At 40.8% G+C, this 27688-nt stretch overlaps 2 protein-coding genes across 5 annotated transcripts in view; one reads left to right on the forward strand and one right to left on the reverse strand.

The window, feature by feature from the left end:
- The window catches only part of LOC132566704 (methylcrotonoyl-CoA carboxylase beta chain, mitochondrial-like), a 170793-nt gene extending 161933 nt beyond the window's left edge, over positions 1–8860 (forward strand). For both annotated transcript variants that reach the window (XM_060231987.1, XM_060231986.1), the window contains exons 8-13: positions 260–351; positions 3864–4020; positions 5259–5381; positions 6206–6348; positions 6701–6782; positions 8542–8860. In XM_060231987.1, coding sequence (XP_060087970.1) covers positions 260–351; positions 3864–4020; positions 5259–5381; positions 6206–6348; positions 6701–6782; positions 8542–8631 — 687 coding nt within the window. In that variant the 3' untranslated portion in view covers positions 8632–8860. The remainder of the gene's footprint in view (positions 1–259; positions 352–3863; positions 4021–5258; positions 5382–6205; positions 6349–6700; positions 6783–8541) is intronic.
- A 187-nt stretch (positions 8861–9047) lies between these two features.
- Positions 9048–25250, reverse strand: RPE65 (retinoid isomerohydrolase RPE65). 3 transcript variants are annotated; one of them, XM_060231989.1, is made up of 14 exons: positions 25119–25248; positions 24042–24124; positions 21381–21531; positions 19685–19792; positions 19457–19598; positions 17138–17285; positions 16754–16835; positions 15358–15490; positions 14779–14918; positions 12121–12250; positions 11192–11306; positions 11008–11102; positions 9509–9620; positions 9048–9335 (listed from the first exon to the last, which is right to left on the reverse strand). In XM_060231989.1, the coding sequence occupies exons 1-14, from the start codon at positions 25127–25129 to the stop codon at positions 9184–9186; spliced, it is 1602 nt and encodes a 533-aa protein (XP_060087972.1). In that variant the 5' UTR covers positions 25130–25248; the 3' UTR covers positions 9048–9183. The 3 variants fall into 3 exon arrangements, with proteins under 3 accessions (XP_060087972.1, XP_060087973.1, XP_060087974.1); XM_060231990.1 differs by lacking the exons at positions 9048–9335; positions 9509–9620 and adding an exon at positions 10444–10645 and having other exon boundaries at positions 10954–11102; positions 25119–25249; XM_060231991.1 differs by lacking the exons at positions 9048–9335; positions 9509–9620; positions 11008–11102; positions 11192–11306; positions 14779–14918 and having other exon boundaries at positions 12120–12250; positions 25119–25250.
- Between the last annotated feature and the right edge of the window lie 2438 nt (positions 25251–27688).

The following is a 27688-nucleotide window of genomic DNA, read 5'->3' on the forward strand; positions in this document are numbered from 1 at the left end:
GAATTTTTTCCCCTTTGTGTATGTTTAAGAGGCTGACTGTAAAGCTTGACACTTGGTGTACGATTGTTACCTAACAGTTAAAGTTGTTTATTTTTGTGCCTAACACATTATTAGATTTAATAGTGTACAAGTTGTGATCTGACATGATCTTCAAACAACAAGGCACAATTTCTGACTGAAGGGAAGCATGATGTCTTTTTTTTCCTTTTAGAAAGCCTCTTAATATTGATTTTTCATTTCTCTTGAAAATGTTTTATAGATTCTGAGCCGCATGATAGATGGCAGCAGGTTCCAGGAATTCAAAGCTAATTATGGAACAACTTTAGTGACTGGATTTGCTTACATAGAAGGGTAAGAGTAGAGTTTTTTAAAAAACAGCCAGAACAGATTCCTTTAAAATAGTTATAATTAGTTAGATTTAAAATAATTAGTAAATGGGATTCTGTGGTCTAGATCAGCTTTTCACTGTGGTCATGGTGAATTTAGATTTGCTGCCATTTGTAGCCAACTGTGCCTTTTGTGGCTCTTGCTTATGGATTGCTTATGTAAATCTGCCCTCTTGTAGCTATTTTATTCCAGGTTCCTCCAGTCCCACTCACACTGCACTAAGCTCTCCCAGCAGCTGGCCACCTGCTGCCTGCCTTTCCCTGATGTCTGTCCAGGGAAAACATAATACTTCCCTGCTAGCTTTCATTACATGAATGCTGCTTCAGACATTTATTTTAGTGCTGCTGTATTTTGATAAGATGGTTTTGATGTGTGGCGAGCAATTTCCACAGATAGTTCTTTTAGCCCTGTGCTCGTGATGAAGGATGAAAGAACCTGAGCTGCCACCTCTTGGGTCAACCTCTTGGATAAACAGCAGACTTAATTCTCTTAGGGTAGTTAGTATGACTGCTTTCTCTAACTGTAAAATCATATAAAATTTGACAACTAGAGTTAATATTTAAAGTCAATTTTGTATATGAAAAGAAGCTTTTAGGGGACTATAACCTTTCCCCTTAACATTTACCTTTTCTCTAAACACCACTAACAAAGTGGATAATTTTGCTAGGTTTAATAAAGCATGCTTGTGACTCGGACTAATTGATTTCCTCTGAGATGAAAATGTGATAGCTGAGATGCTTTTTCTTCATTATGATGGAAAAGCAAATTGTGCCACTGAGAATATGGATGAGTGTATTTTGCTTGCCGCAGGAAGCGTCTGGAGCAGCATAGGCTAAGATTGGAAGCTACATATTAATTCTTTAATTGTGAGCCTTCATTAATAAAAATGTATGTTTTTGATACTCACAGGATAAATATGCAGAGCTACTATGGGCTTTATCTTGTGATTTTGAAAGGATACAATCATGTGCACTGTTATTTGTACAAAGATAACTTTCCTAATTATTATTTCTGATTTCTTCATCTGAACTGAGTTTAGTCACAGGGTCTACAGTATAGACAAACTTTAATTTGATAGAGGATAAAGTGGGAGAGAAGTTGCCAATTTATTGACCTTACATACTAGTAATAGTGTAAAGTAAAATATTTTAAAATGTAGATGCCTAAGCATCTACAGCTGTGTACCTTTTTTTCCTTTGGGTGATCAGATGAATGCTTTTCACCTCAAATTGTATAACAAGCAGTCACCTGACCACTCAAAGGGAGAAGGCCCTCAACTGCAACCTGTAGCCTTATCACACAGTAAGTCCAGTATAATATCTCCCCACACAGACATGTTGCACCTTTGTAGAAGTACAGATAACCATTTGTTTACATGGCTAGAACTACCACAGGGAAAACTAATAGCAAATATGTGGTAAGTTGTTGCCTGAATTTGGCATTTTAATGTTTTATTAACCTTAAATACATTAACCAGTGCTTTGAACTAGCACTTGAAGCAACTGAAACAAGCTAAAATAAGGACAGTGACATCATATATGTTACAGTAGTCAGTGACACTTGCCTCAAAACACAGAAGGATCTCTGCACTCTTGAAGTGAATATTAATGTGAAAAACCTTTTGCAGTTAGATTTTAGTTGTTTGTCATTATGTACTATTTTTGATTTTTTTCACTGTGAGTTTGTATCTTGCTAGAGTCACAGAATTAAAAAGTTGGAAGAGTCCTAAAAACCACCCCATTCCATGCAGGATGACCTAGAGCATCCTTGTTGATAACAAATTTGCTTAATTTGATAAAGAAATGGAAAACCTTTTTAAAACTATGATTAGAGAACACTGTTTTGCAATATATTATATGCACAATACGTCACCAAGGTTTGCCACTGACTTGCTGTAAGGATTTGGACAAAAAATTGCCCATACCTTGCTGTTCTTTTAAATTTCTCAGAATGAAAGTATTTTAGTTAACATAAAATATGTTTTAGTAATAATTCTCCTGTTGTGATGGCAAATCTGACCATCCTGATTGGTTGGGGCTCAGTGGGACTGTGGGATATCAGCCTTTGGCCCATCAAACTATCAATCAAGAGTACTTGCATGCCATTGGTTGAATCTGCTCCTCTCTCCCACCCAAGTGGCTGTTGCTAGCCAGCAACACTTATTCTGTCAGTAAAATGCAACCAACCTGAGTCCTGGCAGTTACTGTGGGGAGGACATGTTATTGGCCCATCACATTTCGGTCACTGTCTCTGGCCTCCCATTGGCTGACTTCCCTGGCCCCACCTACTGCAGGCCCAAGAATGTTGAACACACTGCCAACAGCAGTCTTACCTCAGAGGCAGCCACATCTCCAACTCTTCTCTGAGTCCTCTCTGTCAACCAGCCTCAGAAAGGGCTGCAGAGCTAGTGCAGCCTCATGAAAGGCCTCCCAGCACACGCAGCCCCCAAGGGCCACAGAAATAGCCAGGGAAGCCAGGCCCTGCTGGGAGTGTTTCCTTAGAATTCATGACTGTCCCCTAGGAAGTGCTAGCCAGAGGAGAGTGAGCTGTTACCTGGAGTCCAGATGGCAGAGATCAGCTCCCCTTGAGGTGTGTGTGGGAGTGAATACCTTCACTTGGGTGGGTAGAAAGACAGCAAGGGGGGGCACTCACCCAGAAGCCTTTATTGATACTTTTCCAGGTTGGTGGGAAATCCCTAGAAATTCTGTGGTGGTTTGAGGAGGGCATAGGAGTTAGGGCTTCAGAGCAGGGTCTGCTAGACCCAGGTTCTTGCTGTGGAAGCTGACTGGGTGATTTCAGACCAGTCACACACTTCCAGCCTAACTTGCCTCACAGGGTTGTTGTTCAGGTCAAAGGGGGAAGAGGAGAATGAAGTAAGCTTCTTTGGTTCTCTCCCACTGTGGAGAAAGACTGTATTTTTCCTATGTAGAGGCTGCAGGGAGGGGGAAGGTGATGAAAAGCTGAAGTCAGGGGGCAGATAAAGGGAAGGAGATAGGATTGCCAACTCCAGGTTGGGAAATTCCTGGAGGTTTAAGTGGTGGGGCCTGGAGAGGGTGGGGTTTGAGGAGGGATGAGACAGGTACAATGCAATTCATCCTGGGGAACCACTGTTGCCAATCTCCAGGTGAAGGCTGGAGATCATTCAGAATTACAACTGCTCTCCAGATGGCAGATATCAGCTCCCCTTGAGGTGGGGGGGAGTGAATGCCTTCACTTGGATGGGTGGAAAGACTGCAAGGGTGGGGGGGCACTCATCCAGAGCCTCGTTCTAGAGCCCATTGCATTTTTCTTCACAATGGGCCTTACTCTTAGTTTATAAATATTTCAGAAGGCTTTATATCGAGAGAAATACAAGGCTTCTTCAGGATGGTATGATTAAACTCCAATACTAAAAAAGCATGTAAGATTTTGGTTTAATTTAGTTTGATGCAATGTGTCCATCACTTTTAAGCTACATAACATGTTCATGTTGTTAGACAGCTGGTTGGAATAGTGGCTAACAACGGTGAGCTGACTCATGATGCTTCTCTAAAGGGCTGTCACTTCATTCAGCTTTGTAATCAACGAAATATTCCCATCCTGTTCATCCTGAATACAGCTCCACAGTCGGCAGAGCCAGTCAGTTTTGCTCAGGTAAAGTAGACTGAATGCACTGAAATGGCTCTAAACCGAAGGGTCATATGTGCTTTTTCAGAGAATGGTCTCTGCAATATATATGAGCCCCTTAACCTGTTCTAGTCCTCTACCAGCGTCAGAAGATATTCAGGTGGTTCATCAGGAGACAGTCAAGAAGTCCTCTAGAAAAAAGATTGAAACAGGATGCAAACATCTTTGAAAGACAGCTTACCCAGCACTACAGATTCTCTCTCTGATGCAAAGGTTGCAAAGGAGATGGGGTTGTGTTCTAGAGTATCCTCAGAGTTCACAGAAAAAGATGATGAGGTCAGTATTCTAGCTGCAACAAGTAGATCTAATTCTGCATATAATTCAATAGGGAAAAGTTGCCCTTAGTTTTTAAACCCTGCACTAATTGAAGGGGAGGCAAATAGTTTCTGAGAATTCATTAGGATACCATATGGACATGCTGAAAGAAGTATAACTCTGGGATTGTGAAACAACTTAAAAATAATTGAGCTATTTATTCAGTGTTTAAATAATGCAAAACAATTATTTGTAGCTTAGTCTCTTGATCAATTAATCTTGTTTTCTGTTAGGGAAGAATATTAGTGGCACTCAATGCTATAAACATTGAAAGCACTTGTAATAAACAGTGAAGTACCTCTGAAGTTCAGTGTTTCCAAGTAGTGTGGCTTGTTTTTATTCATGGAGAAGAATGAGCTTACATCTGTCAGCTTACATCCAATTTGAAACTTGTTTGCATAGCTTTCTTTTCTTTGTTCTGCACATGCAGTTTTCTTCTCTCAGCTAGAAGTAGTTTTGTAGAAAGATGAAGTCTGGGGGGAGAGACGGTGGCTCAGTGATAGAGCATCTGCTTGGGAAGCAGAAGGTCCCAGGTTCAATCCCCGGCATCTCCAAAAAAGGGTCCAGGCAAATAGGTGTGAAGAACCTCAGCTTGAGACCCTGGAGAGCCGCTGCCAGTCTGAGAAGACAATACTGACTTTGATGGACCAAGGGTCTGATTCAGTATAAGGCAGCTTCATATGTCATATGTCTAGTAATGACACTTGAACATAACCTGAATATAACACTAATTGATAGCATCCCCCTCTCTTCTTCCATTTTGAGTTGGCAGGCAAATAATGATTTAAAACTTTTACTTTGGTATGATCGCTGGAGTCTGTATGTTGGGAGAGACAGAAGGAATCTCTGTGAACAAAACTAAGTCAGTATTTTTTTCCATTATCCTGTAGGCTGAGGATCATACAAATAAGTTAAAGGCACAGGCCTCCATGATGGCTGTGGCTGCTTGTGCTGCTGTCCCCAAAATAACCCTTGTGATTGGTGGATGCTATGGAAATGAAAGTTACGCTATGGTAAGATGTTTTTGAGCATGATGGCTAATCTGTCAGAGGGTTAGGTGCAAGTGACAAACTTGTCTCTTCTCACCTACTTTCCAGTATGCAGGTCTAATCTGTATTAGTTACATCATGGCTAATGAACAGCCTTGGAATGGCCTGGCAAGGACAAAATCACTGATCTTAGTTTAAGTTGTAGTTGCAGGGCATCCTGGCTTTACTGGGGATATGATGCATGTAGACTTTGTACCTATTCCATACATTTGTTTCTGTCAGATAGAAAACTGAATTACAGTTTCTATTAGATTTCTGTCGTAGAAGCTTACTTAAGTCTAAATAATACCTTCAGAAAACCATTAAAGTCATAAGCAAAATGGTTCATTTGGCAAATTGCTGTAGAGCAGTAGTCCCCAACCTTTTTGGCACCAGGGACTGGTTTTGTGGAAGACAATTTTTCCATGGACCATGGCGGGTGGTGGTGGTGGGAAGTGATGGTTTCAGGATGATACAATTGTGCACTTTATTTTGGTGTGGTGTTTAAGTGTCTGGACTCTTATCTGGGAGATCCAGACTTGATTCCCCACTCTTCCAGTTGCTTTGGGAATGGCTTTGGGTCAGCCATAGCTCTTGCAGAGCTGTCTTTGAAAGGGCAGCTTCTGGGAAAGCTCTCTCAGCCCCATCCACCTCACAGTTATCCACCTACCACTGCTATATAAAAGATCTGAGATCAGTGGTATAGTATAAACTATTCTGTCATATTACAAAAACTTTTTAACACCTTCTAATGTGTAGATAGTTCGTTTAGCATGCTTAACTGAGAAGTTGGCTGCATTTTTTTTTAGTGTGGGAGATCATTTGATCCAAATTTCCTGTTCCTTTGGCCTAATGCAAGAATTGCTCTTGTGGATTCAAGACATTTACCCACATACTCACTGACTTGGAGTGACAATTGGACAGGAACGGAGTTAAAAGAACTAAAGGAAAAGTAAGTGTACTGTGAACGAAAACCTCTAAATTAAGATTGAATTAATGTTAGTGACATTTGTTTGGCTTTGGCTTTCAGGATACTTCTGAATTTCCTAAACAACTAAAATCATTCTGAATCTCTAAAATTGCTCTGCAGGTGATTATCTTCAGCACTCTAAAATATAATGAATCTAATTGAATGAGCAGATTTGGGTTACATTTTGGGGTGTCTTTCCCTTGAGGAAATTTGTGGGTTACACTTTAAGGAGCATACAGGATCACTATACAGATTCTTTATAAATATCTCTGAAGGTAGCATTTGTGTGCTTTTTAAAAAAATGCTTTACCTCTACAAAATTTTGCATTTCCAGACTAGAAGAAGAAAGCAGTGCATTTTACTCTTCTGCCAGGGTGTGGGATGATGGTGTGATTCTACCCCAGAATTCTAGGAAGGTAGGTTCCTGTGTAAGACCATGACTACACTTTAGAAGCCATGTCATACAGTCATTTTCATACTTTTCATGTAGCCTGTGAAAAATGTGATTGTCATTGATTCAGCTCATCAGTTAGCTAATGTCAAATTCAGTAAGCACAAGTTATTCCTGTTCCTAACATCTGATACAATGAGCAGAAGTGCTTTAGTCTGTAATCTTAAACAGTCACCTGGGACTGTTGAACATTGAACACAGTGAGGTTTACTTCCAAGTAAACCTGCACAGGATTGCACATTCTGTCAGTTCCCTCCAATGGGAAATCATCAATTTAGAGCATCTTTCCCCCTGCTTTTTTTCACCCTCCCCCAATCAATGGATGGTTTATCTTTTAATGTTGCTTTTGGAAATGAATGCATGGGCCAAGTCAGGAGTAGCAGCCAGATCCTTGGCTTGTTTATCAGAAGCCACTACTGATGAGTTCATTAGGACTTATTCCAAGGCAACTGTGTGAATCTTGCAGTGCAGTGTGTGTTTATGTGGAAGTAAATTCCACTGAGTTTAAGTGTGCATATGACTGAAGCTTTAATTAAGTGATTGGAAAAGGAGCCAGAATAGGGCAGATAGCATAGATACAGAGCAGTTATTAATGGCATACTTCCTTGAGGTAACTACTATTCAGGAAAATTAGAACAGATGCACCTATAGGCCAACACATTGCTTCTGATACTTCTTACTTTTATCCTTTTTTTCTTACCTTTTTCACAATTATGACTGACTTGGCAGCAGTGAGTGTGGCCTAATATGCAAATGAGTTCCTGCTGGGCATTTTCAACAAAAAAGCCTCGTGTGAAACAATGGTGATATCAGGGGGTGTGGCCTGATATACAAATAAGTTCCTGCTGGGCTTTTTCTACAAAAAAGGCCCTGTACACATGTATGCTTCACTACAGGCAATCTTGCTTGTCTCTTGCCAGTTCTGCCATCACATCTGCTGTTCTTACCCCATGAATCTTATGGTGACCTGAGAATTTCATTTTGGTGTCTTCAGCCTATAAATTACTCTTCAGCCTTGGATCCAAAGTTCCTACTGTTAGAGCACAATTCTATCCCCTTTGAAAAGTGACTACAGAAAGCCTGAAGCAGCTGGGTGGTGGATGGAACAGATCATTTTCCTTCTCCCCATTTGGCTCATGCAGCAGGACTTTTGGACCAGACAGGGTTTTTTTGCTTATTACTTATAAGAGGTTATTTGAGGTGATGACTTGCTACATCTGTGACTGTGTTTATGACTACCATGTACTGAGCTTTGTAGCCTGTATGTTTTCAGAAGGAAATTGTTATTTCCTTACATTGACCTTTAATAATAAATAAAGTGCTTTCAAGTCACCATTGACTTACTCCTCATGGGGTCTTTAAGGCAAGTGATGAGCAGGGGTGGTTTGCACAGCAACCCTCGTCTTCCTTGGTGGTCTCCCATCTGAGTACTGGCCATGACTGACCCTGCTTAGCTTCCAAGCTCTGACAAGCTCGGGTTAGTCTGGGCTTTTCAGACTGCCCACATAGGCCTTTAATAGAACAAAATAAACCTCATGTTTTTTGTGTCATGATGTCGAGTGAAGGAGGAGAAGTTTATTAAAAAGTTTGTTACTGCTGCACTAAGACTGAAGATATTCAAACTATTCTAGTGCAGAAAAAGGTTCAAAGAAGTAAATGCTGTGGTTGAAACCGTATTCACCTATTATCTGGTGTTATTTGTGCTGTACTTTCTCTTTTGGCAGATAATTGCACAGTGTTTAAGAATTATAAAACAGCAGAAATATCAGATCCTGTCACTACAACAATATCCTCTACCTGTCATAAGGATGTAAGTAGGAGTGGATGCTTGTAAATAATTTAGTGGTATCAATACTATGTGACCAGAAATCCAGTCTAAGCAGTGTATTATACTGTTTTTATTTCATTGTTTTTAAATTTGTGTAATCATTGCATTACTCACAGTATACACTATACATCATAACTGCAAAATAGTAGGAAGAATGCAGTCTTTATAACTCTGTAATGAGGTGGATGACGAATAAATACATTTTAAAATAGTCACACCCTTATAATTAATTCTTCTTTAAGGTTCTTTGTTGGAATGATGACTTAAAAGTGTACTTGGCACTGTGAAGTATCTATACTCTTAAAACTGTTAATGAGACACAATGTTGACAGTTTCCAAAAACACTTATGGTATACAAGGTTCTCAAAAGCATGTTTAAGTTCTGTGGAGTTGCCCTTTTTGAAGCGTTAATCTTACTAAACTAATTTTACAAGTCATTGTCCAACAGTGGGAAGACAATTGTTTCTGAATTCCGTTTAGAGCTGCATTCATTATTCTTAAAAGGCAGATGTTAGTGATGATGGACACACAGCTGCTGTCATGCTCTCTTGAACATTCCATGAAAAGTAACTGGAATGTTTATGTCAACTTCTGCCCTGGCAACTTCACTCATGTCCTTTGCGCTCAGAATCAAAAGGTAGGCTGGCTTTGGTCCACTGCCAGGGGTAATGACAATGCTCAAGAGAATACCTGAATTAAAAAAAAAATTACCCAGATGAAGAAGCACTAGGATCAAAACTGTGATAGGTCTGTCAGTGAAGATTTGGTGGGTATAAACCATATTTCTCTTTGGAATACACCCGGCATTCCCTATCTGACCCACAGAGACAGGAGAATGTAATGGACTTGAATAAAGACATTACCATCATCTTCTTCCAGGGCATCTGGTTGAGAGACAAAGATTGGTTCAGAAGGGTATGCATCTGTTTCTTGCCACACCCACGTCTCTTTAGTTTTAACATTCATCTTACAAAGCTGGAAAAAATAAAGTATTATGGAATGTTAATTGGAAGTTTAAAAACCCTAATCAGATAGAAACCTGCATTACTACCTCTATTGATATTGCAAAGTCACTTCAAATAACTTTTATTCCTAATTTTCACCTTACGAACTGATCATCAGAGTTTGCTATGAAATATTACTACATGAATACATTTGAATGATAAAAGTAATGGTTATTAAAAGCAGTGTTCCCTCTAAGCTGAGTTAGTGTGAGCTAGCTCACAGGTTTTTAGCCTCCAGCTCACACATTTTTGTCTTAGCTCAGAAAGGATGACCCCAGAGCACAATAAGCTCACAACTTTAATGCCAGTAGCTCAAAACCTCAATACCAGCACCTCACAAAGTGGAATTTTTGCTCACAAGACTCCGTAGCTTAAAGGGAACATTGGTTAAAAGTAATTAAAGTAATGGTTAATCAGTGCTTAAAAGTCACTTTGTGCTTTACTATATTAAAAGCAATCATGAGAACTGAGCCTTATTTATATAACGTTATCCTTTCTTGTTCTGAGAAGAAATGGTAGCTTATATGTTGGCTAGAACTGAGAAAATACAGGGCAGCAGATGGATCTGGGTATATATTAATTGAACTGTGTGCTCTGGATTTGAATGCGCATGCCTCGTGCTGCATATATAACCTGCATTGTACTTCATGCTCATCTATGCTATTTTGAAATGGCATTGATTATCTTTATTTTATGAACAATTAAAACATTTACTGATTTGGGCTTATATATACACACACACACACACACACACACATATACATACACATACACTTAGGTAGACCAGGATTAGAATAAATATCAAAGTATATTTCAAGTTTGAGTTAAACCAGAACACTTCTTGATTACTCTTGAGCTGGAACCACCTTAATTATTCAAATTGCTGCTGGGCATAGGTGAAGAGAAAACACGTACGAAAAACTGTTCCTTTGCACATCTATATCAGTCCTAGTCCTGGCCATGAGATCGATTGTGGATTTGCATTCACCTTTTCACCTTTAAGAGCCCCGTGGCACAGAGTTAAAGCTGCAGTACTGCAGTCCTAAGCTCTGCTCACGACCTGAGTTCGATCCCCGGTGGAAGCTGGATTTTCAGGTAGCCGGCTCGAGGTTGACTCAGCCTTCCATCCTTCCGAGGTCGGTAAAATGAGTACCCAGCTTGCTGGGGGGAAAGTGTAGATGACTGGGGAAGGCAATGGCAAACCACCCCATAAAAAGTCTGCCATGAAAACATTGTGAAAGCAATGTCACCCCAGAGTCGGAAACGACTGGTGCTTGCACAGGAGACCTTTTCTTTCCTTTCACCTTTGCATTAGAGCAAGAGTTTGTCCAGTGCAGACATTAGTGCATAATGCTTACCCTGTCTGGAACAAAGTGATTCAGTCCAAGTCCATATGCATATGTATAGGGTTTCCCTGAATATTTTGTGTAGTTTATTTGTGGAAATTCAAAAGCTATAAAACAAGAGACACAATTTACAGAGATTTTTGAATCATTTGCATTAGTAAGATATTTTGTTATCTGTGGCTGAGGTTGATCTTACCTTGACGAGGTCCTGAAAAAATGACTTCTGGTTCCAGCCAGATTGTTTCATCACTGCGCAGTATCGCAGTAGCAGTTGTGTTAGGCAGTGTGATTAAATTTTTTCCTGTGTCAGCCTGAGACAATGAAAGAGGCAGGAAATTCTAAAGTTTCCAGTGATATACTTCCTTCTAGTATTTTATACTGTTCCTCAACATTGCACCATTCTTCCAATGTTCTGTGACTGCTGAAGTGTAACCAAAAACCAGAGCCCTTGACCACACTGTGGCTACATTCACACCATTAACAAAACAGAGGGCGTTTTTGCACAGGGCTTACCCCGGAGCGACGTCCCTCTTCACCGCGCAGCGTCTGTGCGGATTTCGCACCAACCGCTCCGCAGAACCCGGAAGAGCCGCGAAGTGCTGCGGCTTTTGCGTTGCAAATGTAAACCGCCAAAAAACAGTTTACATCTGCAACGCAAAAGCTGCAGCTCTTCGCGGCTCTGCAGAGAAGTTTGTGCGAAATCCGCGCAGACGCTGCGCGGTGAAGAGGGACGTCGCTGCGGGGTAAGCCCTGTGCGAAAACGCCCAGAGGCTTGTTTGTAAATGGACATGAATCTGACTTGTTGCCATGCTCCCTCTTCCACCCCACCCTCCAGAATGCAACTGAAACTTTCATGGTCTTCAGCCAAACTACTTTTTGCTACAACATCTGAGTGTGGACATGTGGATCTGTTGGAGGTTCCTTCTCCTCAAACTAGGCTTTTAAACCAGGGGGACTTCGTGATTCATGGCTCAGCAAATATGCTAAACCAGTTCTCAATTATTTCCCTTTAAAAATAATGGAAAATTAAAACTCAATCAGACTATTTATATGGAGTTTTTAGAAGTTAGTCAAGCCTTGATATTCTCAGGGAAACAAACAGAACAGAGAAACAGAGAAACAAACCTTCTCAATATTTAGGGGAAGGACATAACGGCGAACTTCAGGTTGGGGAGCTTTTTGTGCATTTTTCTTCACTTCATCCCAGTTTTCCCTTAAATTGGCTAAATATAAGTAATTGTAAACAAATTCATACCTGTACAAAGACATAATTAACATTAAGGTCAGCTGTATTAAAAATAAATCTTTTTATTCTTAGAGATTCCTTCCCTGCAAACTAGGATTTTACACTCGGGGGACTTCCTAAAAATAAAGCTGATGGGATATGTTATTGATCAATACAGCTTCTTGGAAGCAAGTAGATAGATCAATGTTCTTGAAAGGGATCATTATTACAACTCCTATGACAAATAAGCAGATGCCCACAGTAGAACAGTCAAATGTCTGGCTCTCTGACTGTCTTCTAAATTTAATAGCATGAGGTTAAATCTAAATTTGTTGCAGAATTAGATTAAACTCCTTAGATTTAGATCTCTTTTTTTGAGAAAGTTACTACCTTGCTGGATCAGGGGAATGCCGTAGACATTGTTTATCTTGATTTCAGTAAGGCTTTTGATAAGGTTCCACATATTATCCTTGTTGACAGGTTGGTAAAATGTGGTTTGGATTCTGTTACCATTAGGTGGATCTGTAATTGATGGACAGATTGCACCCAAAGAGTGCTTGTGAATGGTTCCTCATCCTCTTGGAGAGGAGTGACAAGTGGAGTGCCTCAAGGATCTGTCCTGGGGCCTCTTTTGTTCAACATCTTTATAAATGATTTGGATGAAAGAATAAAGGGAATGCTTATTAAATTTGCAGATGATACTAAATTGGGAAGGGTTGCAAATACAGTAGAAGACAGAAACAGGATATAGGATGATCTTGACAGGCTGGAAAACTGGGCTGAAACCAATAAAATGAATTTTAACAGGGATAAATGTAAAGTTCTGCATTTAGGCAGAAAAAAATCCAATGCATGGTTATAGGATGGGGAGACTTGTCTAAGCAGTAGTATGTGTGAAAAGGATCTAGGGATCTTAGTGGACCATATGCTGAACATGAGTCAACAGTGCGATGTGGTGGCTAAAAAGGCAAATGCAATTTTGGGCTGTATTAACAGAAGTATAGTGTCAATTTGAAGTGATGGTATCGCTTTACTCTGCTCTGGTAAGACCGCAGCTGGATTATTGTGTTCAGTTTTGGGCACCAAAGAAGGATATAGACAAGCCCGAATGGGTCCGGGGTAGGGCAACTAAGATGCTGAGGGGTTTGAAGACCAAGTCCTATAAAAAAAAGTTGAAGGAGCTGGGGATGTTTAGCCTGGAGAGGAGGTGGCTGAGAGGTGATATGATCACCATTTTCAAGTACTTGAAGAGCTGTCATATAGAGGATGGTATGAAATTGTTTTATGTTGCCCCAGAAAGTAGGACCAGAACCAACAGGTTGAAATTAAATCAAAAGAGTTTCTGGCTTAACATTAGGAAGAAATTCCTGACAGAGCAGTTCCTCAGTGGAACAGGCTTCCTCATGAGGTGGTGGGCTCTCCTTCCTTGGAGGTTTTTAAATAGAGGCTAGATGACCATCTGACAGCAATGCAGATCCTGTGAATTTAGGGGTAGGTATTTGTGAATTTCCTGCATTGTGCAGGGGGTTGGATTAGATGATCCTGGAGGTCCCTTCCAACTCTATGATTCTAAGATTCCTTTGATTGCACTCCTAAACACAGTAATCTGGAAATGAGGACTCAACTAGCCAACTTCTTTGAAGACCTATGAATGATTTTTTTAAAATGGCAGCAACTGCTGCCATTTGTGTTGTATGTTTTTGCTGCTGCCATCTGCACTGTAGGCTGTCAGCAGCTCTGTTGGACCAATAGAACTATAGCTTGAGAAAATAGAGTTCATATTTATATGGTCCTTTCTTATGCTCAGGTGCCATATCTGAATGGGAGGCATGCATAGTTGCTTTTATCATTAAGAACCCCAATCCATTTATTGATCTTCCAGTGTTTCATCTAGTTTGACCTTGAATTCCAGTAAAACAACTGTGATTTTTAATCCTAAAAACAGTGTCCATTCAGCCATCCTCTTTGTCAAAGTGAGATTATTTCTCAGTAATATGAAAATAAAGTTGTCTTTTGGAGTGATCTTCATGTACTGAGTGCATGATTACTCTTATGATTGGATCTTCCTTTAAACTGGCCTCTCATTGTAATCTTCCCTTTCTGCTGTTTGCATCCTTCAATATATATATCAACAGTCTCATGGACATATAATTCATGCACCTGATAAAGTGTGCCCTGACTCATAAATTCTTATGTTGGTCTCTAAAGTAAACAAAGTAAAGTAGCAGCCCTGTGGCGCAGAGTGGTAAAGCTGCAGTACTGCAGTCTGAACTCTCTGCTCATCCCTGTGGAAGCTGAGTTCAGGTAGCCAGCTCCAGGTTGACTCAGCCTTCCATCCTTCCGAGGTCAGTAAAATGAGTACCCAGCTTGCTGGGGGGAAAGTGTAGATGACTCTGGAAGGCAACAGTGCTTGCACAAGAAACTACCTGTACTTTTTTAAAAAAAGTAAACAAATTCTGTAAATAAATTGCTACTTGAATCCTGGGTGTTTTTAAAAAAGGTTCTATTTGGGCCCCTTCAGAGCTTTAAGTGCAGCATTCTCAGTGCCTATATCTTACCCCTTCCATGTGCATAGGTCAACAATCAGAAATCCATTATCTTCATAAGTATTAATATGATGAAAGAGATTAAATGGTGATGTTCTGTATTTGATGTTGAGGTATTTCCGTTTTTTCTTATCAGCTACATGCATCCAGACCTAAAAATATAAAAGTCATACTGTTCACCCTTGTAAAACAAAGAAGCAGCCACTGCTCTATGTACTTTCATATTCTTTTTAACAATGGTAGCAGGTAGATGCTAGATTGATATCTACCAGAAAGAACAGAACCTGAATTACTTTTGCGCAGTGGACCTCACTTTCCCTAGAGACTAATTTTCTACATTTATTTATTGATCATCTCAGAGCCCTGTGACTTTTTGGACCAAAGTGATTTTTTTATTTGCTGAGATTTAGTACAGGAAGTTTAAAAAATGATATTTATATTGCTGTTGATTGAAATTCATCAGATGTTTAAAAAGTTTTAGAGGATTTTCAAGTTGTTTTTTAAAATACTCTGATAAATGCTAAATTGCTTTGAGATCTTGGTTAAAAAAGCAGTGTAAAACTATAAATAAATATGAATAACTTCACTTACCCCCATGCTTTCATTAGACTCAAAACAGTCCATGTAGTTGGCTCCCCAGAGACTCCAGGAAGAAAGAAACTTCAGCAGGTTGATTTTCACAGGTGTTTCAACAAACACGATGTAATTAGGAGTCAGACCAAAACTGCCCAGATAATAATTGAGGATGGTACATATCAGATAACATAGCTTTATATTTATGAAAGTGACAGTATACAAAATTCAGCTGTAGGTTTTTGGAGAATTGGCCATTTATTTTGCTTTTCAGTTCTAGTTGCTGGTTTCATATTTTCCTGTCAACATAAAATGGTTCTTCAGCATGTCCATTATTTTTCATTTGGGGCAAAGGTATTTCTAAAAATGGCAATTTTAAAATATGTTGATGCTGTGAAGGCCAAATAGCACAGTTTTATTCCATATGGGCAGTCATATGTCTGTTGCAGCAAAATAAAACAGGAGTCCTTTAGAGGCTAACAAACTTTATTCCAGTATAAGCTTTCATGAGGCTCACTTCATCAGATGGATGAAGTAAAAGTCCATAAGAATGATGAGTTTATATTAAAGACTGCAAACAGAAAAATAGGAGGTATTACAAAGAGAGGCTAGTTTAAAACAAGATCCAACTATTGAACCACTTCCAACTGTTGATAGATAGATTTGCCTAAGTAAGTGCAGGACGCAACATAAAAAGCAGAATTTATTTGCAAGTGAGAACTAGGTAACATGTAAGGGGTTATGCATGATAACTAGCATCTATGGTGAGTAAGAAATCAAAGTTTTTGTGAATACTGGGAGAGGAGAATAGAGTTAAAGCTCTCGAGATGAACCCTCTCTCAGCAATTTTGCACTGGAGTCTTACTTTGAAGTTTCTTTGTAAGTGAACTGTGACTTTTCAATCAGGTCCAAAATGCTCTAGAAGATTAAAATATTCACCCACTGGTTTCTGGATATGCAGTTTTTCGTGTCAGATTTTGAACCGTTTGTAATTTCCAGTATGGATTTACCTCCCCCCACCTTATGTAGAGAATGGGACACTGCTAATACATACTGGCAGATACAACAGTGAAGAATGAGCAAGCAAATGAGACCAAGATGGTAAAGCTGATGTTATTAGGTTCTGTGATTGTATTGCATGAGTGAATGTGAAGACAAAGTTGGATGTGTGCCAGTGTTCCTAGATTAATCCTATGTTAGACTGTCTGTCTACAGTTGGGAGTGGTCCTCACCCACTCTGAGTGGACTAATGACCATTTTGATTGGATCTTATTTTAAACTAGCCCTTTTAATATACCTCACCCTCTAAAATGACACTGGACTCTTGTTAACAGTTTATTTTTACCATAGTTTTGTATAGACCTATATAGTCATCTGTCAATACAACTTATTTGTATAAAGAATTAGAATTTACCTGTGAACATAAGATGGCTTGAATCTGTCACTGCAAGGAAATTGAACAACCACTTCACATTTGGTAATTGGATCTTTCTTGTCTGAAAGAAGACTGAATGTAAGGGCAAAATCCATCCAGGGTATTTTTCTTGCACAACCTAGTCAATTATAACTATATACAAGATCACCTGCTTTGTCTTCAACCCAAGCATGGGTTCTTGTATTTAAGAAAACTCCATTCATTGTTTCTAAAAAAGATCTTTAAAAATGTCAACCTATATGGCAACACTATCACCTAAAAAATCAAAAGTGCAACAAGGATAGTAGATTTAACTGGTATATGAGAAAATAAATATGCCTTCATATCCTGAAACATGTTGGTGTTCTTTGGAAATGAACAGACCTGCTTTCAGGGGAGGAATCCGCACAATATTGTAGGCAAGTGAAAAATTCTTTCCAAAACAGTTGCCAATGTTGTAAACTGTTCCATCATTTTCAATGTGAGGATGTGCTGTTACTCCATTGACTGATATATATTTGCTGACATCCACCTAAGGAATGAACCAAAGAGTTGACTTGGTTGGAGAAATTCCATACTCTGTCAGAGGAAACTGGTTATTGTACTACTTTTGGTCCATTATGTGATACTGTGTGCATTCTTGTGTAATTCCTTCCATAAGTCATAATGCTTAAACAGAGCAACCAGCCTCTGGAGTTCTGTTCTGAACCACTGCAGGAACACTTCCCTAGATTTATAGAGGAAATCATCTGTGTTAAACGGAACAGTCTTCTCTTAACAGTCTTCTCTTATACATTAAGATGAGCAGGATTTGCTATGATATGCCTGATTAACCTCCTGGATAACTAGTCACTATCTAGCAGTTAATCATAAATTGCTACATTTAGACAGTACTATGTGGTTGAAATAGGTGCTAGAAAGTTAGAATATAACGGAAAATTCATATGGTTAACTATGGTGACTTCTTTACAGGGGTAATGGCAAAAAATGGTTTATTTAAAATTGTTTTTACCCAGTGGAAAATGTTTCTGGGAGAGGGGAATGACATTATACATGAATAGTCTGTCACGCAATCTGTAGAAACAAACCAATGTGCAGGAAAACATTAGACTTAGCAATTAGGGAATGAAAGTTTAGAGTAATCAACAAACAATATACGAGGACAAGTTTTTAAAGCTAGTTCAGTTCTCCTAACCTGATAATTTAGATTTGTTTATTTGGGACTGGGCTGGCATGTGTGCCATGAGAGCATACACAGCTTAGAGTACTCTTCAGTAGGGCTGGAGGCAGTGGCAGAGAGTCTTCAGAGCCCTATGAAGTGTTTTTGATAATTGTTTGTATATGATAATCCTGTCTTTCAGTTGCTGTCCTTTATAAAGGTCATGATGACACCAATATGATTTGGACAAACATTCTACTCTGCACTCTATACAGTTCTGTATGTGCCTTTCCTTTCAGTTCCATTTTCACAGCCCAACTATCCCCCCCTTTTTACATGAGTACTGTTTGCCCTTGTATAGAAGCAAAAAATGCACATTGTTTTCAATCTCTGATGATATGCAGCTGTATTTCAGTACAGGCATATGTTATATAGCAGGGGTGGCCAACGGTAGCTCTCCAGATGTTTTTGCCTACAACTCCCATCAGCCCCAGCCATTGGCCATGCTGGCTGGGGCTGATGGGAGCTGTAGGCAAAAAAACATCTGGAGAGCTACCATTGGCCACCCCTGTTATATAGTTTTGTTCCTGCTTAGAGAAACTGCACTGTATTTATTTTGCCACAAATATATGATATATGTTGGCTTCTCAAAATGTGCTTTTAGTAAGATAACCAGTATGTATGCACCATAAGACTATGTTCATACATTTTCATAAGCAGTGTTTATCTCCTTGTATGAAAAATGTTGTGGAAGGAAGAGCTCTGAAGACTTTTGGTTCTTGTCATGACCAGCATCAGTATACCCTTGGATGGGGCAGCTGCCAGAGCCCAAGGCTTCTGGCAGATCCCACTGCTGCTGAGCCTCCCCCACCCCCACCTACTCATGCATTAATGCTCCACCAACTGCAAGCACTGTGCAGTGCCACCGGGGAAATTGTGGGTTGTGTAGGCAGCTACGATCATAGACAATGGCAGGTCTTGCAAGCGGGCAGAGGAAGAACACAGGCACATGAGAAACATGAGGGTGGGAGGAAGGGAAGGAGAGTGTGAGCAGGGGCCTGGTGGTGGGCAGAGAAAGGGAGAGGGCCCTGGGAATTCCCTGACCAGGATCCACAGAATTTGCTTCTTTTAATTACCTCATTATCACTTATAATTAGTCCTTTGATTGTCCTTGCCTCCAGTACAATCTCTCAGAAACTCTGCATCGTTCAGATTAATAACAAATTCTGTAAAATTGCCAGTCTCTCTACTGCTATTGCTAAAGCACTTCATCTAAATGCTAATATGTCCAATCTACTGTGTCACAATCCATATGGTTACAAGTGTCCCATAAGTTAGTAGTTGAGCTGACTGGCATTGGCCAGTGCATTCTGATAAAATGTTTTGGTAGAACATTTAATGCAGGGGGTCAACATTTGAATTAAATTCAATCAGAAGATAGGGCTTGGCTTCTGCCACAGTTCTCATATTCAAGCAGACCATTCTTTTAAAAGCCTTTCACATAATTCTCATTCACCTCTGGCTTTTATCTGTCAAAATTTTACCTTCTTAATTGTTTCCAAATTCTCTGGGTTAATTCTTGTTATGAAGTTGGTCTCAGTACAAGCATAAAAATCTTCACCCACAGGGTACACATTCACCAGAGCATTGTCAGTGATCTCTACGCCTTTGAAGTATGAAAAAAACCTGGCGAAGACATTCAAAATAAGATTTCCCTCCGCTCTTGAACCACATAGTGAAAAAATGAGTTTAACAATATACTTTTTTGTTACCTGGAAAATATATTTTTGCATGGATCTGGGTATGCATATGTGCCAAATTCTGTTATTACGATTCTTTTCTCTGTCATTGCTCTTACATAGGCATCAGTGCGGACAAACCTATGAAGAAAACAAAATCATAAGAGCCATAAATATATTCAGGAGGTCTTGATCAAATGTTACCAGCTGCAGTATGGTAGCTACTTCCTTAAGGCTGCTCACACACCTATTTTGGCTAATGTAGACAACTTCTGCCCATAATGGCTAGGGTAGATCATGTGATGATTTTTTTGTTATTCTTTTATATGGGAACACACAAGACTCATGAACAGAGACCATAATGTGATCTTTTCATACCAGTAATGCATCTTTTTCCTTAGAGAAGCAACACTGGCTTGAAGCCTTGGGTTTCTGAATTACTGTAGCAATGCAGATAGGAAATAACCTCAGAAGGGGTCTTAAATATGTCACTAGTGTGATATAGGACAGAGATGGTTCTACTGGCTTTAGCTGATAACTTCCATCTGGGTGTAGACAAAGGTCATGCCTCCTTGTAGTTCTTACTGGATTTATCTGCAGCCTTTGATACAGTACAAGATCATGCCATCTTGTTGAGAAAAAAGTAGGTATTAGTATGAGCATTGAACTGGTGAAGATTCAAGAGGCTGCTATTGGAAATGATCCTTAGTATGGGACTTAACCTGTGGTGTTCCACAGGGTGCAGTTCAACCTCAAATGCCTTTCAATCTCTATATTAGGGGTGGCCAACGGTAGCTCTCCAGATGTTTTTTGCTTACAACTCCCATCAGCCCCAGCCAGCATGGCGAATGGCTGGGGCTGATGGGAGTTGTAGGCAAAAAACATCTGGAGAGCTACCATTGGCCACCCCTGCTCTATATAAAGCCTTTAGGACAAGTCATTTATAGTTTTGGGGCTGGTTGTCATCCATATGCTGACAATATCCAGTTTACTGATGACAATGATGTATCCTTGTCCAAATCTCCTGATGATGCGGTGGAGGTCCTGAATAGCTGTCTGGATGCTGTACTTAACTGTCTAGGAGTAAACAAATTGAAAATAAAGCATGAAAAGACAGAGGTAATGCTGATTTGGAAGATGGATATCTTGAAGGACATTATGCTTTCCAATTTTGATGGAGTACTATCCTGTTAAATTTTGAGCAGACTTCGGAGGATGGTAGAAGACAGGAGGGCCTGGCATGACTTTGTCCATGGGGTCGCAAAGAGTCGGACTCGATTGTGCAACTGAACAACAACAAATCCTGTTAAATTGTACTGACTCATTTCTGTGCAATCCACCTTGAATCCCAGTGAGAAAGATGAGCTATAGACAAAATAAAATACATAACCATGCAGTACAAGGGAGGGAAAATTACAAAGGATTAAATAATCCCATCCATAAATACTGAAAGCCGCATCCAACACACCTTCAGCAGGAATTATTCACTGCTTATATGGCATTTGTATAACAGGCTTTAGAAAATATCACATGAAAACACTACAGTAGATTCTGGATTTAGAGAAGTGGCCAATACGTAATATTAATTTTTATTTTAATTATTACTTTAAAGACAGGTTTGATATAAACAAAGAACTGAGGGTGCCTGAGTAGCTGAAGGGTGCTATATTGTCATTCATAGGCAACGCTGGAGATTATGAAGTATATCATTTGCTTGCTGAACACTAACCTCCTGTAATAAGTGACATGGCCCTCCTTAAAGTCAAACTTGTGAAGGAGCGCTTGCCCATCAAACAGATGATAGAATGGTTCTGAGCCAACTTCAAATAATCCAGGTCCACATCTGAGGAGACTGCCTTTAAGCCAAACTGGAATCCTACCTATTGCAAAAGGAGGGGGGGAAATCCAATAAAACATTTCAGATGTTGGAGTTGTGCTGCTGAAATAACTGCATTCTTTAAAGCTGGGTGGGCTAGAACTGGCCTGATCAGGGCTCTTATCTGGCCTGCTAGCAGCTGGTCATTATCTTTGGTGCCAGAAGACAGAGGCTGTGCATTATGTCTCTGTATACTGCCCCAGTGCTAATGAATAGTGGGTGGTGGAGTGGAAGAGTGGGCATCAGGGAGATACTTTAAGAAAATACTATACAAGTGTTAATGTTTTAAGTATGTTTGTATTTTGCGAAAAAATAATATTGTTAATTGAGTTTGCCTTTAGATCCAGGTGGGTTAGTTGTGTTGGTCTGAAGCAGCAGAACAAAATCTTGATTCCAGTGGATCTTTAAAATGAACAAAGTTTTACTCAAGGCATGAGCTCTCCTGTACCTGGCCCTACATTTTATGACATCCATGGCCCACCTGACAAAGGGACATTTATGTCAGATCCATAACAAATGAACACAATACCTCTGCTTTAAGGGTGTAGAAGAAGTGTGAGGTATGTGACTGGGGGGGCGGGGCTGTACTAGCCACTCCCCACCTTACTATGCTTATAACAGTAGTAGCAGAACAAGATGTGAAGCCAAAAGAGGATTCATCTCCTTCCATCATCATTCTGTCCCCAAGCATTCATCCCAGCTGCTATTAATGTGATTTGAGTAACCTGTGAAGCTATGCCTGTCCCCTCCATACATTCATGCTATAACAACGGAGAATTGTGGGACATGAATAAGACTATTAGCTCTGGCATTATGCAGGACTAGATGTTAGCAAAGGAAGATTTTTGGTTTTCTGCTACAGGCACAGAATGTCTCAAGCTGTCTCTGGAACAGGAAGAAGCTGAGATAAGAGCTTCTCCACAAACTGCTAGCTGCTTTTGGTCACTGGCAGAGAGTGACCAAGAGAGAGATCTTGGTGTCATGGTAGATAACTCACTGAAAATGTCAAGATAGTGTGCAATTGCAATAAAAAAGGCCAACGCCATGCTGGGAATTATTAGGAAGGGAACTGAAAAATCAGCCAGTATCATAATGCCCCTGTATAAATCAGTGGTGTGGCCTCATTTGGAGTACTGTGTGCAGTTCTGTTCACCGCACCTCAAAAAAGATATAGCATTGGAAAAAAGTGCAGAAAAGGGCAACTAGAATGTTTAAAGAGTTGGAACATTTTCCTTATGAAGAAAGGTTAAAATGCTTGGGGCTCTTTAGCTTTGAGAAACGACTGCAAGGTGACATGATAGAGGTTTACAAGATTATGCATGGGATAGAGAAGGTAGAGAAAAAAGTACTTTTCTTCCTTTCTCACAATACAAGAACTCATGGGCATTCAATGAAATTGCTGAGCAGTCAGGTTAGAATGGATAAAAGTACTTCTTCACCCAAAGGATGATTAACATGTGGAATTCAATGCCACAGGAGGTGGCGGCTACAAGCATAGACAGCTTCAAGAGGGAATGGATAAGCATATGGAGCAGAGGTCCATCAGTGGCTGTTAGCCACATCTTATTATTGGAACTCTCTGGGGCAGTGATGCTCTGTATTCTTGTGCTGGGGGGGGCACAGTGGCAGGGCTTCTAGCCCCACTGGTGGACCTCTTGATGGCACTTGGGTTTTTTGGCCACTGTGTGACACAGAGTGTTGGACTGGATGGGCCATTGGCCTGATCCAACATGGCTTCTCTTATGTTCTCACTGTAAGATCCAGTGGCTGTAACAGATGATACTAAGATTTGTACAAACCACTAATTGCTATTACATAGTTTGTTTATTCAGTTTTCCATCTGGGAGACTCCTCTAAAAACTAGTGAATCTCCACATCAGAAAATAAGGAATTGGGGAATGGGTGGGGTTGATTTGAGTTTGATATTTTTTCACAACATAATGAATGTCCATCAGACAGCATTCTAAATGATTCACTTTTCAGACCTAAACACATTTATATTAGGAATTGCTTCCTAAGATGCTTCTGAATTGAGAAAAGTAAATCCTGTAACTTGTTTAACATACTGGGGAAATTTACTTAGGTAAACATCTAAATACCAGAATATTATCCAAATGTCACTGGGGGGGACAGGGCTTAAGGGTCTGGTGCTATGGGTGACATTTGAAAGATAGTATTCCTACTAAGTTGTTGCTTTATAATAGTATTCAAGATTTAGATTTGATTTTTTTGGGATTTAAACAGCCAAACTTGAGGACAGGATTCCAGTTTGAGTCAATACAGAAATTAACTCTGTTTTAGAATGTGAGTGGAGTGCATATAACGACTAATTTTTTAGAAGCCAGCTTCTATATTACCCTTTGCATTTATGGCCTGGGTTTTCTGCCTCTTACTTCCTCAAATATCATTAGGCATCTGAGACAAATTCAACCCTCCTTATCCCAGTGAACAGAATTCTGGTCTTGAAAGCAAGTAAGAAAGCAGGGTTTAAAAAAAAATTAGCAATGCACTCACCTGTAATATGAGCTGTTATTGGCGAGGACAGTTCCTCTACAGTCTCAAAAAGCTTCTTGTATCCACCAGCTGGGTGCTCAACTCTGAAAGGTGTCAAGGTGGCCAGGGATACACATTTGAATAGTTGGGAGGAAAGAAGACTAAAGTAAGCTTTAAGCTGGCCAAAAATTGTGCCAAACACTAAACCAGGAACTTGAAGATAGACAGTGAATTCCTTAGCTTGTACATTTAGAAGTAAATTCCACCTACTTCAGTGGGACTTAATCCCTATTAAATATTTTTTAGGATTGCGGACAGAATATATCATTCCCTCTGCTTGAAAGCAATTATATCTTTTTGAACCAAAAGCGATCAGTTGTGTTTCCATGTTTGCTGCATGTTTGCTGACCACAACCAATATTTGCCAAAGGAAAAACCAATAGCCACACATAGTCCTTCCATCAAGGTCAGTCTGCAATTACCCATGATCAAATCACATTATATAAGAACTAAGTATATGTATTAGCCATCTTCACATGTGCCAGTCTCCAGGATGACTTCAGTCATCACAATCTGAACCCTTGAACGCAAAATGTTCCTCTTACCCTGATCCCAAGCCAATTGGTCACAACAATTCATCCAGTGGGGCTTTGACCATGGGCTTCTTGAATAACAACTCCCTATGCTGCTTGGAATGTCAGGGAGTTTCAAAAGTGATGTGTAAAATGGGCATAGGGTACTGCTGTTCAAAGAACAACAAAACATCCTATTGAGCATGCATACATTTTGAGAACACCTGAATGAACTCTCTGTGATAGTTCAATGGGACCTATTTCTGTGTATGGGATTCAACATCTAAGAAAAAGGGGGATCTAGTTGCAGTTCTATGAGTATCCATTGCAAACTGCCTTCTTGGGTTTGGTGTTCTCTCCCTAAAATTCTGAGAATTCTCATCACAATATTGTACAAGTCTCATACCAAGCAGCCTGTGAACATGCAGGCCTCTTTGCTTCTGAAAAATTAGTCAGCTGCAATAAATAAGTCCCTTTTGTTAGTTAGTATTTAATGCATGCTGAAAAAAGCCTAGAGGATACTCACTGGCTGTACATGTCCTCAGTAAGACTGGAACTTTCCTGAGCCAAGTGTAGACTACAGCAGTCAGAGATGTGGGCTGGGTATTTATATGAATGTGAGGTGTTCCTGAAGGGAGTGATGGCTTTAAGGAAACATAGAAGCCAATCAGCTTGTTCCCAGTAAACAGAAGCATCTTTCAACACTCAAATCCTCCTGAAGCTTTATGAGATTTTGTCCTGCTGTTCAAAGGTCTTTGAATGTTTTCCAGAGACCTAAATCCTCGAGCAGAAATGGATTACAAAGAAACAAGGACAAGGAGAGCAGACTATAGTCACACAGCCTGTAACGTGCTTCCTCTTTGGCACCAACAATTACCCAGTGCCCAGATTTCCAGTTTAGAGAAACTAGCCCCAGGCAGGCACACTGCTGGCTCCGAATTTGTATAAGGCTTCTCCATGTGTCATATATGAAGGATTACACACTGCTTTCTTTTCTTTGGAGAGGTTCTGATGAACATGACAAGTAGTAGACATCAGCAGGGATGTACAAGAATTGCTAGCTTATCCAAAAATATGTGCCTTGCAACCATAACTTCTACTTACAGCAGATTTTTGTGCTACTGATAATTTGAACTAGTTTTGTGATCACTGAAAGAACTCCTTGTGTCAACTGTCTTTATTTCTCAGTTTTCAGACTTGTGTCTAGGGAGTGCATAATATAGAACATGGTATAATTTAACCAAACCATTAGTGGAAAGGGCATTCAGTCTTTAGAGTTATACAGAACTATTAGGTAGTCAGGTTACTCCCAAAACAAATACTTAACTCCTGCTTCCAGGAGAGCCAGTTTGGTGTAGTGGTTAAGTGTGCGGACTCTTATCTGGGAGAACCGGGTTTGATTCCCCACTCCTCCACTTGCACCTGCTGGAATGGCCTTGGGTCAGCCATAGCTCTGGCAGAGGTTGTCCTTGAAAGGGCAGCTGCTGTGAGAGCCCTCTCCAGCCCCACCCACCTCACAGGGTGTCTGTTGTGAGGGAGGAAGGTAAAGGAGATTGTGAGCCGCTCTGAGACTCTTCGGAGTGGAGGGCGGGATATAAATCCAATATCTTCTTCTATCTTCTTCAGTTCTAAATGTATCAACTTGCAATTAAACTCCAATTTTAATGGACTTACTTCTTGGATCGTAGCCTTATTCTCCTAGGCCCTAAACATTATCAGATGTTGTATTCAATAACTTAGCCAGCAATTTCTGATCTTGTATCATAATGCGTATTTTTCAGACATTAGATGCACCGGACCATAAGACGCATCTAGTTTTTAGAGGAGGGAAACAGGAAAAATTTTTTTGAAGCTGTGCACCCAGATCTGGGCACCTTCCCCCTCTCAATCCTGGCAAAACCAAAAAAACCCCTCCAATCTCGCCAGTTAAACCACCGCCGGGAGCCTCTCAGCACTACAAACCCAGCACCAGGAGCAACTTCTGCAGCCTCCGCTTCCTGCTTCGGAGCCTCCGCCCAGCCCAGTCACCACACCACACCCTGCCCGGCCTCTCCCTCTTCTTCGGGCCATGCAGTTGCTCCATGTTCAGGGCAACCCAGAGTTCAATGCGTGGGCCCTGCCTGGGCCAGGTAGCCCCTGGGTGGCAGCAAAAGGCCTCATCTGTCTCCCTCGCTACTATCAGACCGAGAAATGTCACACCCCGAACGGCCCCAGTACCCAGTTCCGCTCTTCCTGGGTAACTGAAGCAATGCAAGCGTTTGCATGCACCCTGCCACCCCGCTTGGAACGAGTCCACGCCACTAACCTGCTTTGCGCTCTCTCTGCTGGGCTTGCAACTGTCTCCCTCGCCACTATCAGACCCAGGAATGTCACACCCCGAATGGCCCCAGTACCCAGTCCAAGTCCTCCGTTCCAGACTACAAACAAAGACCAAACCCAGGGCAGCAGGCAGGACCTGGCTCTACTAGGGCAGCCAAAGCCAACTCCGGCTCAGGAAGTTCCTGAAGAACGCAATGGAGACTGCCCCAGGAGGCTCCGTCGAAGAGGGCGGTGCAGCCGGGGTACCCGGTGGAATCTGCCGGTACAGCTCTCACTTTCCCTCTCCTCCGCCTGAGACGCTTGTCAGTCGGGCCGAGTCTGGAACGGAGGACTTGGACTGCATCTGCCCGCTCGTTTGAACGCCACGGAGCCGGAACAAAAGCCAAAAAGTACACACGCTTCTGCCCCGCTGCTGTTCCTCAGACCTTGGTGCTCACCTAGCCTGTCTTTCCATGGTGGAGATGGCTCCCTTTGCTCGCAATAGGGATGCTTTCGCCGGGCTTCGCTTCCTCCGGTCTGCCTGGCAGAAGGTGACTGGCTGCCTTTGTAGTTGGGGTGGAATGCGGAAATGTTCAAGCTCTATGTCAAACTTTTTTGAAACGGTCAAGTCACATTCAGCCAGCATGGGAAACCGAGGGGGGGAAGTGGAGGCGAGGCGAGGGGAAAACTCGGCCGCCGCAGTGGCTGCTGCAGCTCCCAAACTGAGCCCAGGAGCCGAGGGAGTGAAAGAGAGAACGGGGACTTGGAGAGGAGAAGCAGCCAAGGCTGCAAGAAGCG

Source organism: Heteronotia binoei, chromosome 2 (assembly GCF_032191835.1).
Source record: "Heteronotia binoei isolate CCM8104 ecotype False Entrance Well chromosome 2, APGP_CSIRO_Hbin_v1, whole genome shotgun sequence".
NCBI classification, from domain to species: domain Eukaryota; kingdom Metazoa; phylum Chordata; class Lepidosauria; order Squamata; family Gekkonidae; genus Heteronotia; species Heteronotia binoei.